The 14,703-nt window shown below is 46.4% G+C and overlaps 1 protein-coding gene across 1 annotated transcript in view; it reads left to right on the top strand.

Annotated features, from left to right (window-relative positions):
* Nucleotides 1–2,028: 2,028 nt before the first annotated feature.
* C1H14orf180 (chromosome 1 C14orf180 homolog) overlaps nucleotides 2,029–14,703 on the top strand; it is a 36,643-nt gene continuing 23,968 nt past the window's right edge. Inside the window, exons 1-4 of the mRNA XM_077923535.1 lie at nucleotides 2,029–2,086; nucleotides 6,188–6,365; nucleotides 11,672–11,761; nucleotides 13,335–13,517. Of these exons, the coding sequence (XP_077779661.1) occupies nucleotides 13,500–13,517 (18 nt within the window). The 5' untranslated portion in view covers nucleotides 2,029–2,086; nucleotides 6,188–6,365; nucleotides 11,672–11,761; nucleotides 13,335–13,499. The remainder of the gene's footprint in view (nucleotides 2,087–6,187; nucleotides 6,366–11,671; nucleotides 11,762–13,334; nucleotides 13,518–14,703) is intronic.

Raw genomic sequence — 14,703 nt, 5'->3', positions numbered from 1 at the left:
GGTCCCTTTACCTTTACCTAGCCATTGAGCACATCCTTTGGGGATCCTGTCATCTTCCATTCTGTGGACATGACCAACCTAGTGTAGATGTCGCTGAGACAGGACTGCAAACATGCTGGGAATGTCGGCTTGGGAGAGCACATCTTTGCTTGAAACTCTGTCTTGCCATGTGATGCCCAAAATCTTCCTGGTGCAGTGCATGTGGAAGGTGTTAAGGCATTGCTCCTGATGGCAAGTTGCCCAAGACTCAGCAGCGTGATCAACACGCAAGCCTGGTGGATCTTCATCTTGGTATTAGATGTGAGCATCACATTCTCCCACACCCTTTTGGAGAAGGGAGCCCTTGCTGTAGCTGCCTTGCCAATTTGCTTGTCCAGTTCAGCACCAACGGATAGTTTACTGGTTTTGGTGGACCACAGGTAGACAAAATCTACCCACCTCAGTCGTCTGTTCTACGGGAAGCTTGATTCAGGCACCAAGACCATTGGCAGATCAACTCTTTGTTACAAAGATGTAACAAACGTGCAGTTTCCCACCCTGCTGTAATATATGTCTAACCTGAAAAAAACAACGATGAGGTGTTTCTAATTTATTTTAAGAAATACTACTGTATTATATACCATTCTGTGGGGCCATTCTGGCTGCAGCATTCATCCTTCTGTCGTTCTAGCCTAGTTCACTGCAGCTTAGAAAGAAGTGCTTAACTTTAGATAAATCATGGTGATGTTTTCCCCAGGAGCCCAGCGGTGGTTTTCCTTTTAGGGAATTAGCCCTGATCGCCATTTATTCCTAAGCCTCGTCTGTAGACTTTTTAAACGAAAAAGCTGAGCAGCTGGAATGTTCATAAACATGCCAGAGCACTGCAGAAGCTGAGACAATAGCTCTGGTTCTTTCAGAGACTGTACATAGTGTTCGCCCCTGGCTCTTGGGGGCTGGGAAACAAAATCGCTTCCAGGCTGGTTATTTATCAAGCACTCATCCTGATTGGCTTGCAACGAGTTTACATGACACCAGCTGTTTATTAAGTATCCATTCTGATTTGTTTGGGGGTTGGGGGTTTCTACAATGTTGTTTCAGCCACTATCCCATGCTCTGTAGTGCGTTTCCCCATCACTTTCATTACCGCAGGAACTCTTTTTCTCTCTCCTTTCTTGATGTGGGCTGCAATAGTGCCAAAAAGAACTTTTAATTTCACCATGTGACTTTATCAGTTTGAGATTGACTCCTACCTGCAAAACAATGACTTAGGTTGCAAACACTCTGTACATGTAAAGCACATTCCCCACCCCAAAGAATCCTGGGAAATGTAGTTTACCCCTCACAGACCTAAAATTCCAACCACCCTTAACAAACTACAGTTCCCAGAATTCATGTTTGTGTGCATGCATTAAATTTGTACTGTGTACGCAGCCAGTCTGGAAGTTTCCTCAATTTATATGTGTTTTTGTAATAATTTGGGGAAACCACAATTTTTCTGAATATCAGTCCAACCCTTGCTTTCAGCTTAGAATCATAGAATCATAGAGTTGGAATAGACCACAAGGGCCATCGAGTCCAACCTCCTGCCAAGCAGGAAACACCATCAGAGCACTCCTGACATATGGTTGTCAAGCCTCTGCTTAAAGACCTCCAGAGAAGGAGACTCCACCACAAAGCTTGATGGCTTTTTAGTTTGTTTATGACCCAGAAGAAAAAGCATCCTTAAAGCTGACTGAGAGCTGACTTTTTGACTGTGCAAACACATACAAGGAAAACCTTTTGAGGCGCGAGGGCTGCAGGTTCAAAAGCAAGAGCCTATTTCAGTTTTCAAGAGCAACAGGAGGAAATGGAGACAGAGATACAAACGAAGAGATACAAACGAAAGCTTTCATAGGCCAAGAGGAGCCTGTATTTATTCCACAGGCTGTAGCTGTTCTGCTGCTGCTGCTTCTTGGCACTGACGTTTCCCCTCGCTTGATCTTCGGACAAATGACAGGAGTGTTAAACATGCTGCTCCAATATACACAGGCGGAAAAACTCTGTATGTAGCTCACTTGCAGATGGAGCTCCTAGCAAGCAGCACCATCATCCATGGAAGCTCCGGAAAGTAAGTGACTTTCGAGAAACGTACAATAATCTGACTCCTCTCCTTATGTTTCTTCTGTGCTAAACCTTAAAAAACAAAACAAAGTATGCTAGAGATATGCACCGAGGGGGTTCTCCTTTCGATTAGACTGGTTCTGAATTTGTCATTAGGATCTAGGAACATAGGAAGCAACCTTATCCTTAGAGCCAGCGTGGTGTAGTGGTTAAGAGCGGTAGACTTGTAATCTGGGGAACTGGGTTTGATTCCCCGCTCCTCCACATGCAGCTGCTGGGTGACCTTGGGCCAGTCACACTTCTCTGAAGTCTCTCAGCCCCACTCACCTCACAGAGTGTTTGTTGTGGGGGAGGAAGGGAAAGGAGAATGTTAGCCGCTTGGAGACTCCTTCGGGTAGTGATAAAGCGGGATATCAAATCCAAACTCTTCTTCTTATCCTGGGTCAGATCATTGGTCCATCTAGCTTAATATCATGTGTGCTAACTGGCAATGGTTCTTCAGGGTTTCAGGCAGGTTGCCTCTCCCAGACTTACCTGGAGATGCTGGGGATTAAAAGTGACGCCTTCTGCATGAAACACAGATCCTTTGCTGCTGGGCTGCAGCCCTTCGCCGAGCAGAGTTGAAAACAGAATATTATGTTGATTGAGTGTGTTGGTGGCAAAAGAAAAAGAAAAAAACCCTCTTTCAATCCAAGTTGAATGCTGGTCTTAAGGAGAGAGGGGTTAGAGTTCATGGCCTAGTACCAAGTGATGCAGGAGTTGGAGTCGGGAGTCAAGGCAGTGTCTTGTGCAAGAAGGTTGCAGCGTTGCAACCTTGGGCAGTATTTTTCTGCAAGGTCACAATCTCCTCCAAGGTTCATCTTTGCAGCCCTGCACACCAGTGGCGTAGCGTGGGGGGTGCAGGGGGGGGGCCGGCCGCACCGGGCACAACATCTGGGGTTAGGGCAAATCCACAGGTTAGGGGGCGCAAATCCACGGGTTAGGGGCGCAAATTACTTGCCTTGCCCTGGGTGCTGACAACCCACGCTACGCCACTGCTGCACACACCTGGACAGTCTATGACTGGACCAGCTGGAGATGCTCCAGGGGCAAGATAGTTGTGGTCCAGCTACTTCTGCCAAGGTTAAAAAAAGAAAAGGTAAAGGACCTCTGGACAGTTAAGTCCAGTCAAAGGTGACTATGGGGTTGTGGCACTCATCTCGCTTTCAGGCCGAGGGAGCCAGTGTTTGTCCACAGACAGCTTTCCGGGTCATGTGGCCAGCAGGACTAAACTGCTTCTGGCGCAACAGAACACTGTGACGCAAACCAGAGCGCACGGAAATGCCATTTACCTTCTTGTCACAGGAAGGTACTGGCATGCTTTCAAACTGCTAGGTTGGCAGGAGCTGGGACAGAGCAACGGGAGCTCACTCTGTTGTGGGGATTCAAACCGCCGACCTTCCAATCGGCAAGCCCAAGAGACTCCATGGTTTAGACCACAGCGCCAATCAGCCTGCTGTCACCAGGATGGAGGCTAGAGGGCAGAGGTGAATGTGTGTGGAAACTAGCCTACTGATGGAAAGATATTCCGCACATCCAGTTGTAATTTTAGACTCTGGGCTTAATGGTCTTATGGTGGAGTCCCTTTCTTAGATGATATTGCTTCACATACTTAAAAACATGGTAAGCCAGAGCTGCTGCATCTGGGCTTCTCCTGCTCCTGTGGCTGAGCAGGGCCCTGGGCTTCTGTCCAAAAGACCTACAATGGACGCTTGGTTTGCGACCGTGATCTGTACGGGATGCACGTTCGCAACCCACAGCATTCGCAACCCGCGTTTGTGCATCTGCGCACATGCAGGTTGCGATTCGGTGCTTCTGCACATGCGCAAAGTGTGATTTAGCGTTTCTGTGCATGCGCGACTGCCGAAACTCGGAAGTAACCCATTCTGGTACTTCCAGGTTTCAGCAGCCCACAACCCAAAAAAATGCAACCTGAAGCAGCTGTAACACGAGGTATGACTGTACTTTGATGGTGCCACCAGATCAGAGCAACTGCCTTCTCCATCACCAAAATGTACAGGCTGAGCAGAGAAGTAGGAGGCCTGCAGTTCCTGAAACAACACCCATCCCTTCTCAAAGAAACAGCTGCTTCTTGAAAAGTAGATGCAGAACCTGAAATTTATTTCCCTGGCCAAACTGAAATTTCTTCCCTTGGCCAAATGCAAACAGTCTCTTTTGCTGTGTACATCCGCTCAGACCGAAAGCTGATTTCAGCCTCCATCCTAGGAATTGAGGAAGCTTTCAAATGCCATGTCAAAGAACAGCCCTCTCCCCTCCTGGAGTCTCTGGTATTCAGAGTATATCCCTGCAGCAACTGGTATTCAGAAGCGTTGCTGCATCCGACTGTGGAGGCAGAACACAGTCTTTACCTCCCTGAACTTGTTTAACCCTCTTTTCAAGCCATCCAAGCGGTTTTGGGGGGGGGTCACTGTGGTGGGAACAGGGATATTGGGGTGGGCAGGTCTGGCACAACCATTGGGCAGAGGGAGACAACCACCTCTGGGGTCACGGCACCTCCTGGAAATTGCCCTCTGTTGGAGAGTGACATAAGCTAGCCAGCAGCCCTTGGGTGTGCAGGCAGATGCTGCTAGCTTATTGCCAGTGTTTGAGTCAGATCTCAGTCCACTCACTTTCTGAACATGGGAAGGGGAGCCATCTTGTACTTTGCCTCAGGCAGCAAAAAGTCTTGGGCCAGCTATGAGTTGGGGCAGGGCTGGACATTATGGTTACCAGATTTTTTTTTCAATGAATCCAAGGACACTTTTGTTTTGTTTTGTTTTGTTTTAAGTTGAGTAGCAACAGGGAGTCAGTAGTGGGGAGGATGAGATAAAAGACCCTGGGCCCAAGTACACATGCATATTGTATAAAGGTGCAAAGCCCTTCTTTCACACCCTGTGAAACATAAATGCACAGAGATTGGGCAACAGCGCGCCCCGTGTTCGTGACTCCCGAGCCTTCCTCGATCTCCTTCCCCCTACCCCCTTTGTTTTGACAGATCAGGGGAGGCTCGGGAGTCACGGGCGGGCAGCCGTTGCCCATGAGAGGCCAGCCTGGTAGCGTAGTTGGCTCTGGCTGGCCCTGGCTGGCTTCAGGAGCTGCTCGCTGCCATGGCGCAGGAAAAATGGCAGGCGCCATGGCAGCAAGCAGCTCCTGAAGCCAGCCAGAGCCAACTGCGCTACCAGGCTGGCTCCGGGCTGCTGAGGCTGCCACTGCCACGTTTCCTGGGGACAGATTTGCAAATCTGGGGGCATTCCGTGGGCAGATTTTGTCCGGGGACAGATTTGCAAATCCGGGGACTATCCCCGGGAACTGGGGATGTCTGGTAACCCTACTGTACATGCCATGCCTGCTCCACACTTGATTCTTCCACATGCCCTGTGAATGCCTGAACAGAACTCTTTATTGCCCACCATAGAATTATAGAGTTGGAAGGGACCGCGAGAGTCATCTAGTCCAACCCCTTGCAATACCAAATGACATCTATTGTTTGTGCCCAAGCCAATAAAGAGGACTCCATCTAGCTCACACCAATGCAGCTGAGGAAAGTAGAGTCTCTTCTAGGTCCTTAAGATCTCATATCCTAAGCCCTCCTTTCACTGCAGAAAGTAAAAGGGATGCAACATTTTTTCATGCAAAATCTACACCGCAGCTTTCTGTGGCTTTCGTGTTTGCAGACATCGTGAAGCAAAAGAAGAATCAATTTCTCTGTGACTTTATGCCCTTCCTCCTCCTCCTCCTCTTCTTTTAATTTGATCCAGCAATAAAACTACTCAGCCGTTGGAGTAAAAAAAAAAAATCTAGGAAAATCGCACAGCTGAACACTCTGTTGGCAAAGTCCGCTTCAACAGCGGTGTTTGGTTCTGCTTTCGGATTCCATTATGAGCTGCATAGATCCCTCATTGGTCCGAGAAGGGGCCCAGTGCTTTTGGCCTGCCAGTCTTCGCTGAAGCTTCGCCTTCTCCCTTTCTGAGCAATTCAAGTCCCTTCATTTAATTCCAATGGAAACTTTAGTGTTTTCAGCCCTGGCCGGTCTGCAGCTGAACGGCTCCTGTCTGGATCTTGTTTCCAGGTCTCAAGAGGACTGGGTTTGATCACCTCGTCTGATTACATCTTTGACAGCTTTAAAGGAATTTGCACAAGGGGAAAGGAGAACAGCGGTGGTTCCTGTGAAGGTTTGGGAGCCGGGACTCCCAAGTTCGATGCACCTGCCGGAGACTTGAGAATACATCTTGCCCTGCAAGGAACAGGTACAAACCTCAGCCAGTGTGTGTGTGTGTGTGTGCCGTTTTGACTTTCGGTAAAATAAGAAACTGCCTTATATTGAGGCTGAACATTGGTCCATCTATCTCAATACTGGCTGCACTGGCTGGCAGCAGCTCTCCACGGCTTCACAAGGAGGATCTCTCAGTTCTACCTGGAGATGTTGAGAATTGAATTTGGGACCTTCTGCAAGCAAACCAGATGCTCTGTCATTAAGCTACAGCCCTTCGCCATACAATCTTTCAGCTGGAAACAAAGTTTTGCAATGGAGAGAAAAGCTGGTTGTCTCAAGCCTCTCGGAATACTTTAGCAGAGGAGGTCCATTTTGTATTTTACTTTTAAATACAAAACACATATGGGGGGGGGGGCTTTGAAAGCCAGCCACCCTGCTGTTTATTTTTAATGCAATGTGCTTTTTTTAAAAAAAAAAAATCTCTCCCTCCAATAGCAAACAGCTGTTGAGTGGATGCTGGTTGCTCAACAGCTCATTCTTCTTGTGCAACTGTTACACAACTGCCAGTACCGTACAGCGGTACCTCGGGTTAAGTACTTAATTAGTTCCGGAGGTTCGTTCTTAACCTGAAACTGTTCTTAACCTGAATCACCACTTTAGCTAATGGGGCCTCCTGCTGCCGCCGCTGCGCCGCCACGACACGATTTCTGTTCTCATCCTGAAGCAAAGTTCTTAACCCGAGGTACTATTTCTGGGTTAGTGGAGTCTGTAACCTGAAGCGTATGTAACCTGAAGCGTATGTAACCCGAGGTACCACTGTACTTGTAAATTCCCTTCTGCAACAACTTCCTGTCGGTGCAACAAGTGTCCTGCTTAGTGACTTTCACTTAGCACTATTATTAATTATTATTATTATTTATTAAATTTGTATACCACCCTTCATTGTCAGATATCAGGGCGATTCACGGCAACTTCACAGCATTGTATGCAACCCCATTTTCCTCCACCGCTTTTTAAGACGGACCCCATATTGTGAAGGAAATGTGGTACAGTTGAATAGATCACTCACATAGCCTTAAGAATATATTGCCTTGCATGAAAAGCAGCAGCAGTGGTGGTTCCAGTGGTGGTGTATCAGCTTCCATGGGTGTTCAACTGATTGCATATCTGCCTTTGGAGAGATGTTCCCACACAGCCCAAACCACTAACTTTGTAGCCGGACACTAATATTGTGTACAGTTCTGTCCAGCTCACTTCAAATAGGATATGAATGAGTTGGAAAACATCTGCATTGGCTGCCAGCATGTTTCCGAGCACAATTCAAAGTGTAGGTGCTGACCTTTAAAGCTTTAAATGGCTTCAGCCCAGTATTCCTGAAGGAACGTCTCCACCCCCATCGTTCAGCACAGACACTGAGGTACAGCTTTGAGGGCCTTCTGGTGGTTCCCTCACTATGAGAAGTGAGGTTGCAGAGAACCAGGCAGAGGGCCTTCTCGGTATTGACGCCCGCCCTGTGGAATGCCCTCCCACCAGATGTCAAGTAGATAAGACATCCAAAGGCAGCCCTGTATAGCATGGGCAGGCCAACTAAGGCCCGGAGGCCAGATCCGGCCCAATCACATTCTAAATCTGCCCCACGGACGGTCCGGGAATCAGCGTGTTTTTACATGAGTAGAATGTGTCCCTTTATTTAAAATGCATCTCTGGGTTATTTGTGGGGCCTGCCTGGTGTTTTTACATGAGTAGAATGTGTGTTTTTATTTAAAATGCATCTCTGGGTTATTTGTGGGGCATAGGAATTCGTTCGCCCCCCCCCCCAATATAGTCCGGCCCCCCCACAAGGTCTGAGGGACAGTGGACCGGCCCCCTGCTGAAAAAGTTTGCTGACCCCTGCAGTATAGGAACATTTTTAATGTTTAATGTTTAACTGTAGTTTCATAATCAAAACAAAAAAATTTCCTTCCAGTAGCACCTTAAAGACCAACTAAGTTAGTTCTTGGTATGAGCTTTCGTGTGCATGCACACTTCTTCAGATACTGTTTTGTTTTGACTATGGCAGACCAACACGGCTACCTATCTGTAACTGTAGTTTCATAATTTACTGGAAGTCATCCAGAGTGGCTGGGGCTACCCAGTCAGATCAGCAGCATATAGATAAATCATTTTATTATTATTATTATTATTATTATTATTATTATTATTATTATTATGGCAACCGAAATGATCAAGGGGATGTAGTAACTCCCCTATGAAGGAAGGTTGCAACATTCGGGATTTTTTAGTTCAGAGAAAAGGCATAGAAGAGGTGACATTGTAGAAATCTATAAAATTATATGTGGCATGGGAAAAGTGGACAGAGAAAAGTCTTTCTGAAGGAGCGTCTCCACCCCCATCGTTCTGCCCGGACGCTGAGGTCCAGCACCGAGGGCCTTCTAGCGGTTCCCTCACTGCGAGAAGCTAAGCTACAGGGAACCAGGCAGAGGGCCTTCTTGGTAGTGGCACCTGCCCTGTGGAATACCCTCCCATCAGATGTCAAAGCGATAAACAACTACCTGACATTCAGAAGACATCTTAAGGCAGCCCTGTTCAGGGAAGTTTCTAATGTGTGACATTTTAGTGTATTTTTGGTCTCTGTGGAAGCCACCCAGAGTGGCTGGGGAAACCCAGCCAGATGGGCAGGGTACAAATAATATATTATTATTATTTCTCCCTCTCTCACAACACTAAAATTCGTGGACAGATAAAACAAAGTGCTTCTTCACAGTGGTGAAGCTGCATGCTCCGCTACTGGGGGCGGAGAGCAGGTGGGGGCATGGCCAGCGTCCCAGGTCGTGGCATGCATCTGGGGGCATGGCACACTACCCTCGGGGGTGTTGTGTGCATTCTGGGGGCGTGATGTGCCACCTGGGGGGGTCATGGCACCCGGCGTGCGCAGGGGGTGGCACATGTCCGGGGGGGCCACCGCGATGGCACCCTACCGGAATAGTGGTGCCAGGGGCGGTGCGCTCCCTCCACATCCCAGTTCCTCCGCCAGTGCTTCTTCACGCAATACAGAGTTAAACTATGGAACTCCCTGCCACAGGAGACAGTAATGGCTACCAACATGGCAAATTCATGGAGGAGAGGGCTATTGATGGATCCAAGCCATGATGGGATGCAGGTGGCGTTGTGGATTAAACCACAGAGCCTAGGACTTGCCGATCAGAAGGTCGGCGGTTCGAATCCCCACGACGGGGTGAGCTCCGGTCGCTCGGTCCCTGCTCCTGCCAACCTAGCAGTTTGAAAGCACGTCAAAGTGCAAGCAGATAAATAGGTACCGCTCCGGCGGGAAGGTGAACGGCGTTTCCGTGCGCTGCTCTGGTTCGCCAGAAGCGGCTTAGTCATGCTGGCCACATGACCCGGAAGCTGTACACTGGCTCCCTCGGCCAATAAAGCGAGATGATGAGTGCCCCCAGAGTCGGCCACGACTGGACCTAATGGTCAGGGGTGACTTTACCTTTACCTTTAGCCATGGTGGCTGTGCTCTGCTTCCATGGTTGGAGGCAGCAATGCTTCTGAATATTAGTTGCTGGAAACCACAGGAGGGGAGAGGGCTCTTGCGTGCAAAACCTGCTTGCTGGTTTCCCACAGGCAACTGTTCAGCCACTATGGGAACAGGATGTTGCACCAATTGGGCCATTGGCCTGACCCAGGCGGCCCTTCTTATGTTCTTAATCGGGTTGCAATGGGACATGATGTTTGTGGTTGTTTTACACGGCTCTGGATAATTGCACCTGACAAAGGGGAACCCCATCCTTCGCTCTTGCTGCGAAAGGAGGCTATACCCTATTATTTACCAAATGCGTCCAGAACATTAGAGCTGGAACGTTGAACAGAGGATTGGTTGACGCGTGGGAAGCCAGAGGAACAGTGGAAGCATCCCTCCTGATTAATTCATTATCAGCCCATTTGGGGAGCCTGATACACCCGCTTCCAGTTACACCAGCACACTTTGCTGCCTGCCATTACACAATTTTGTTTTCAGATTGTACGAGATAAGGTTACTTCATTATTAATATATGCACAACCGCACGCATATATATACATAAATGTTGTATCTGTGCCGGAGCACACAGCCTCTGGAAGTGTTAATAGTTAAGATAAACTAAGTCCATTATCACTGGGAATGACTATTTCTATGACCCTATTTGCAATAAAACCAGATTCAATGATATGAGAAAATTGCTGGGTTTTGGAATAATTGAACCAGGCTGCATGAACCCGTACAAAGGCATCATTTACAAAGTACTTTGCTTGTCTCAAGTATTTATTCCTGCAGAAGGAAATGGGGGGAAGAAGAGTTCATACTGCTTATGCTGTTTTCCTGTGTTCATACTCTGTCTATATCTATCTATCTATCTTCTATCTATCTACCTACCTACCTACCTACCTATCATCTATCATCTATCTATCTATCTATCTATCTATCTATCATCTATCTATCATCTATTCTATCTATCATCATCTATCTATCTATCATCTATCTATCTCTATCTATCTATCTACGGTATCTATCTATCATCTATCTATCTATCTATCTATCATCTATCATCTATCTACCTATCTATCTATCTATATCTATCTATCCACACACACACACACACACACACACACACACACAATGTCTACTGTTAGACTTCCCATTTCCTTCCTTGGAAAGGGCAAGAGAGAAACTGTGAGCTACTGTTGAATCACATCCCTCTTTAGAAGAGTTGGCAGTGATCGAGAAGACTTCTCGCTCACTCAACAACCTCCAAAGTAGTTTGCAGAACACTGTAAGTGCCTGTTCACGTACTATTCAGTTAAACAGTCAACATACATATATACAGCTTGTATCGAAAATATCTTCTTGCCCTTATATACCCAACAGATCGGTGCATTCTGCAGGAGAGAGCAACATGCAGATACCATCTGATCAGGAGCCCCATTCCACATGATGTCAAAACCAGGCACCTACCCTACAAATTTTCCCCTACGTATCAAACTGCTAACCCTCTTCATAGTCTTTTCTGTGCCTCTCTAAACATGAAATATGAAGAAAGCCTCACCCAGCACTTTCTTGCACTAGATGGTCTTTTGGTCCAGCAGACTGTGCTGGTCTTCTTTTGTTCTGTTGTCCACATCAAAGTAAGATTCAGCTGACAGGCTGATCGACTTTCCTACATGGAATGCAGCAGTCGTAGAGAAACCATCATTGTCTTGGCCAATGGCAGCAAAATGTTTTGGGCCAGGACCTGAGCTCTAATGGTTTTCAAACCCATCATCAATGTTTTTTATTGCCATGGCTTACTCCCCCTTCAGGTTTGCTTGAGAGCATCTCCGTGACCATGGGGCAGTGGCTGTGAAGAAGCTGCATGTTTTTGCTGGAGCAGGAAGGACATAAGTGCCCAGGTAGCTGCTGCAAACTCTGTAATTGCATGTAATCACACTTTGGGCAGGCCTGGTACCCAGCAGTTTTAGATAGCCCATGGTTGCAGTGGTTAAAGGGCTGGACTAGAATTTATGAGCATAGGATCATTGGTCTATCTAGTTTGGTATTGTTGGCATATAGAGTCTATATGCAGAAGAACCCTACCTGAGAAGGTTGTGGTGAGGATCACAAGGGGAGGGGAAGAACCATGAACATCACCCTCAACTCCTTGAAGGAAAGGTGGGATATAACAATAACAGGGCCAGGCCATGCCAATGCCTGTGACACGTACACCAAAGGTGCTGAATGGCTAATTCTGCAAGCCACCATTTTTAATTTCCCAGAATGCCCCTGATGGAGCGGTGTCCTGTGGCATCGTCCTGCCGCCGCCACCAAGCTGATGTAGGAGAGGGCCCAACAGAGACCACCTTGCCAAGGACCTAATAATAATAATAATAATAATAATAATAATAATAATAATAATAATTTATTTATACCCCACCCTCCCCTGCCAGGGCCGGGCTCAGGGTGGCTAACACCAAATATAAATTACAATGAAACGTAATGGGGAGAGGCGGCAACAATTGATTTTAGAATGAATTGATTTTAGAATGTATTTTAATTAAATAATTGTGATTTTATGTAAATTGTATTACTTTTACTGTTCTTAGCCACTCTGAGCCCTGCTTCGCCTGGGGAGGGCAGGATATAAATAAAAAATTATTATAATTATTAACAAAAAACAGTTAATTAAAATATGGCTTAAAATGCAGCCTCATTTTAGAAGTAGCCCATAGATCAAGACAATAAAGGGAGGAAACATCAGATATTCACCCAAGCCAGCTATCCATGCTGGTCCTACATGGGCCAGCAAAAAAGCCAAGGGAAAATTTATAAACCAAATCCCATATGAAGCCAGTTCTGACTAAGAACCTAGGAAACTGCCTTATAGAGAGTCCACCTTGGTCTATCTCACTCAGTATTGTCTGTACTGATTGGCAGTGGTTTCTCGGGACTTCATATGGAAGTCTTACCCAGTCATATCTTGAGATGCTGGAGACTGAACCTGGAACCATTCAGATGCAGTGCATGTGCTCTGCCACTGAGCTTCCCCTGAACACCTTGTGTGCACAACCCACCCAAAGCATCTTATTCTGCATTCTGCAGATGTTCAACAACTGTGCAGCTCCTAATCTATGCTTCCAGGTGTCACAAGAAAGCTGCAGAGATAGTGCAGGATAGTATGCACCCCGGAAATGATCTCTTTCAGTTTCTGCCTTCTGGAAGAAGGTACAGGGTTATAAAGACTAGGACTAGCCACCTGAGAAACAGTTTTTATCCAAATGTGATTTTGGTTTTAAACGCAGTGTAAGGTAGTCTCTATGGGAGTATATTGTATTTAATTATGGGGTATCAGAGTTTTTAGGGGGTTAACCAGGCTGGGATAGCTGGGATAGCAGGCTTGTTGGTCTGTGAATGTTTGATGTAGATTTTTTCAATTTTGTTGTTCTGTAGGGGATAATAAAGATTATTGTATTGTATCGTATCATTTAGGTGGGTCTTATGCAGAAGAGCCTCCCGCTAGTGACTTGGCCAATCTGTGCTAACTGAGTTATGCAATCCTTGCAGAAGCCATGAACCAGCAAAGTTCCCAAGACTTTCAGAAGTTCCACAGGTGTCCATTTTTTGCAGCATGAAGGCGTTCCTGCAGATTCTCCAATGCACTGTGAAGGAAAGGTAAGGTGGATTCTGGGAATACCTCTCCAAGCTGTTGCTGCCAGTGTGTTCACAGCCCACAGAAGCACTGAGCATTCTATGGTGGCAAGAGATGGACCTGTGCTGCTATCACTGCGTCCGTGGGTAGGAATTGGCTGAGATTGGCTCAGTTGCAGTGATGTGGGGCTCTAGAGTTAGGGACTTGGAGAACCTCTTATTTTAATTTCCAAGTTACATGAACTGTTTTTTAAATGCAGGGGTGGATCTACACACAGAAGAAAAAACACGCTATAAATGAGTCAGAAATTAAATCACTATAACAAAAGAACAAAACCACTATGTAAAATCGCATAGAATTTTTTTTTACTCTCCACCGCCATCTGGTGTTGCATGTTTATAACTCATCCAAAACACTATTTTTTGACTGATGTAGCTGAGTCCAAAGTGCTAGTATGTAATGGACTAGTTTTGCATTGTTTATAATTTTTAGTTTTAAATTCTTGTAATTTGCCCTGGGACCTCATGGTGTTGGGAAGACATGTGAAATTTCAATAACATTCTCATACCCTCCAACACTTTGAAGCCAAAATCTGGGACGCCGTCTTCCCAGATGCCATCTTTCCATTTTTTTAAAATTGCAAGAGCACGGCAGCCATTTTGGTTGTTGCAATTTCGCGAGATTTCACGTTGTGTCCCCCCAAAAAAAACCTTCCTTTGTGTGTGGGAGAATCATGCCACGAAATCACACGAGATCACATCAACCAAAATAGGCTCTGTTCTCTCGCGATAAAAAAAGGGATGTCACAGTTTTTCTGGGACACTTGCAGGGTATGCATTGTAGAAACACTGAGCAAATGGCACTTAGGCCTAGGCCTTAATATATATATATATATTTGTTGCAAAGGGGCTGCAGCCTACAAACATCCTTACAGAACTTCCAAAATTACAGACAAAGCTTCCATTGTTGTGCAGCTTATAGTGACCCAGTAACAACTTTGTCCGTGTAGCTATTCCTGAGGCATTCATAACTTGGCAGTTTTATGGTAATCGAAAGCAGCATTAGACTTCTCCATCTCACCCAGCAATAAAGAGGCTTCATATCTGAAAGGCTTTTCTAGGGCTTTCGTCCTGGTCTTAGGAAGAACACAAAGGGGTCGACAAATAGCCCTAGGAAAACAAAAGAATCTGCGCTTGCATGTACTATTGA

The sequence above is a fragment of the Podarcis muralis genome, chromosome 1 (genome assembly GCF_964188315.1).
Source record: "Podarcis muralis chromosome 1, rPodMur119.hap1.1, whole genome shotgun sequence".
NCBI classification, from domain to species: Eukaryota; Metazoa; Chordata; class Lepidosauria; order Squamata; family Lacertidae; genus Podarcis; species Podarcis muralis.
The sequence above is the reverse complement of the archived record's forward strand: the minus strand, read 5'-3'. Positions and strand labels throughout refer to the sequence as shown.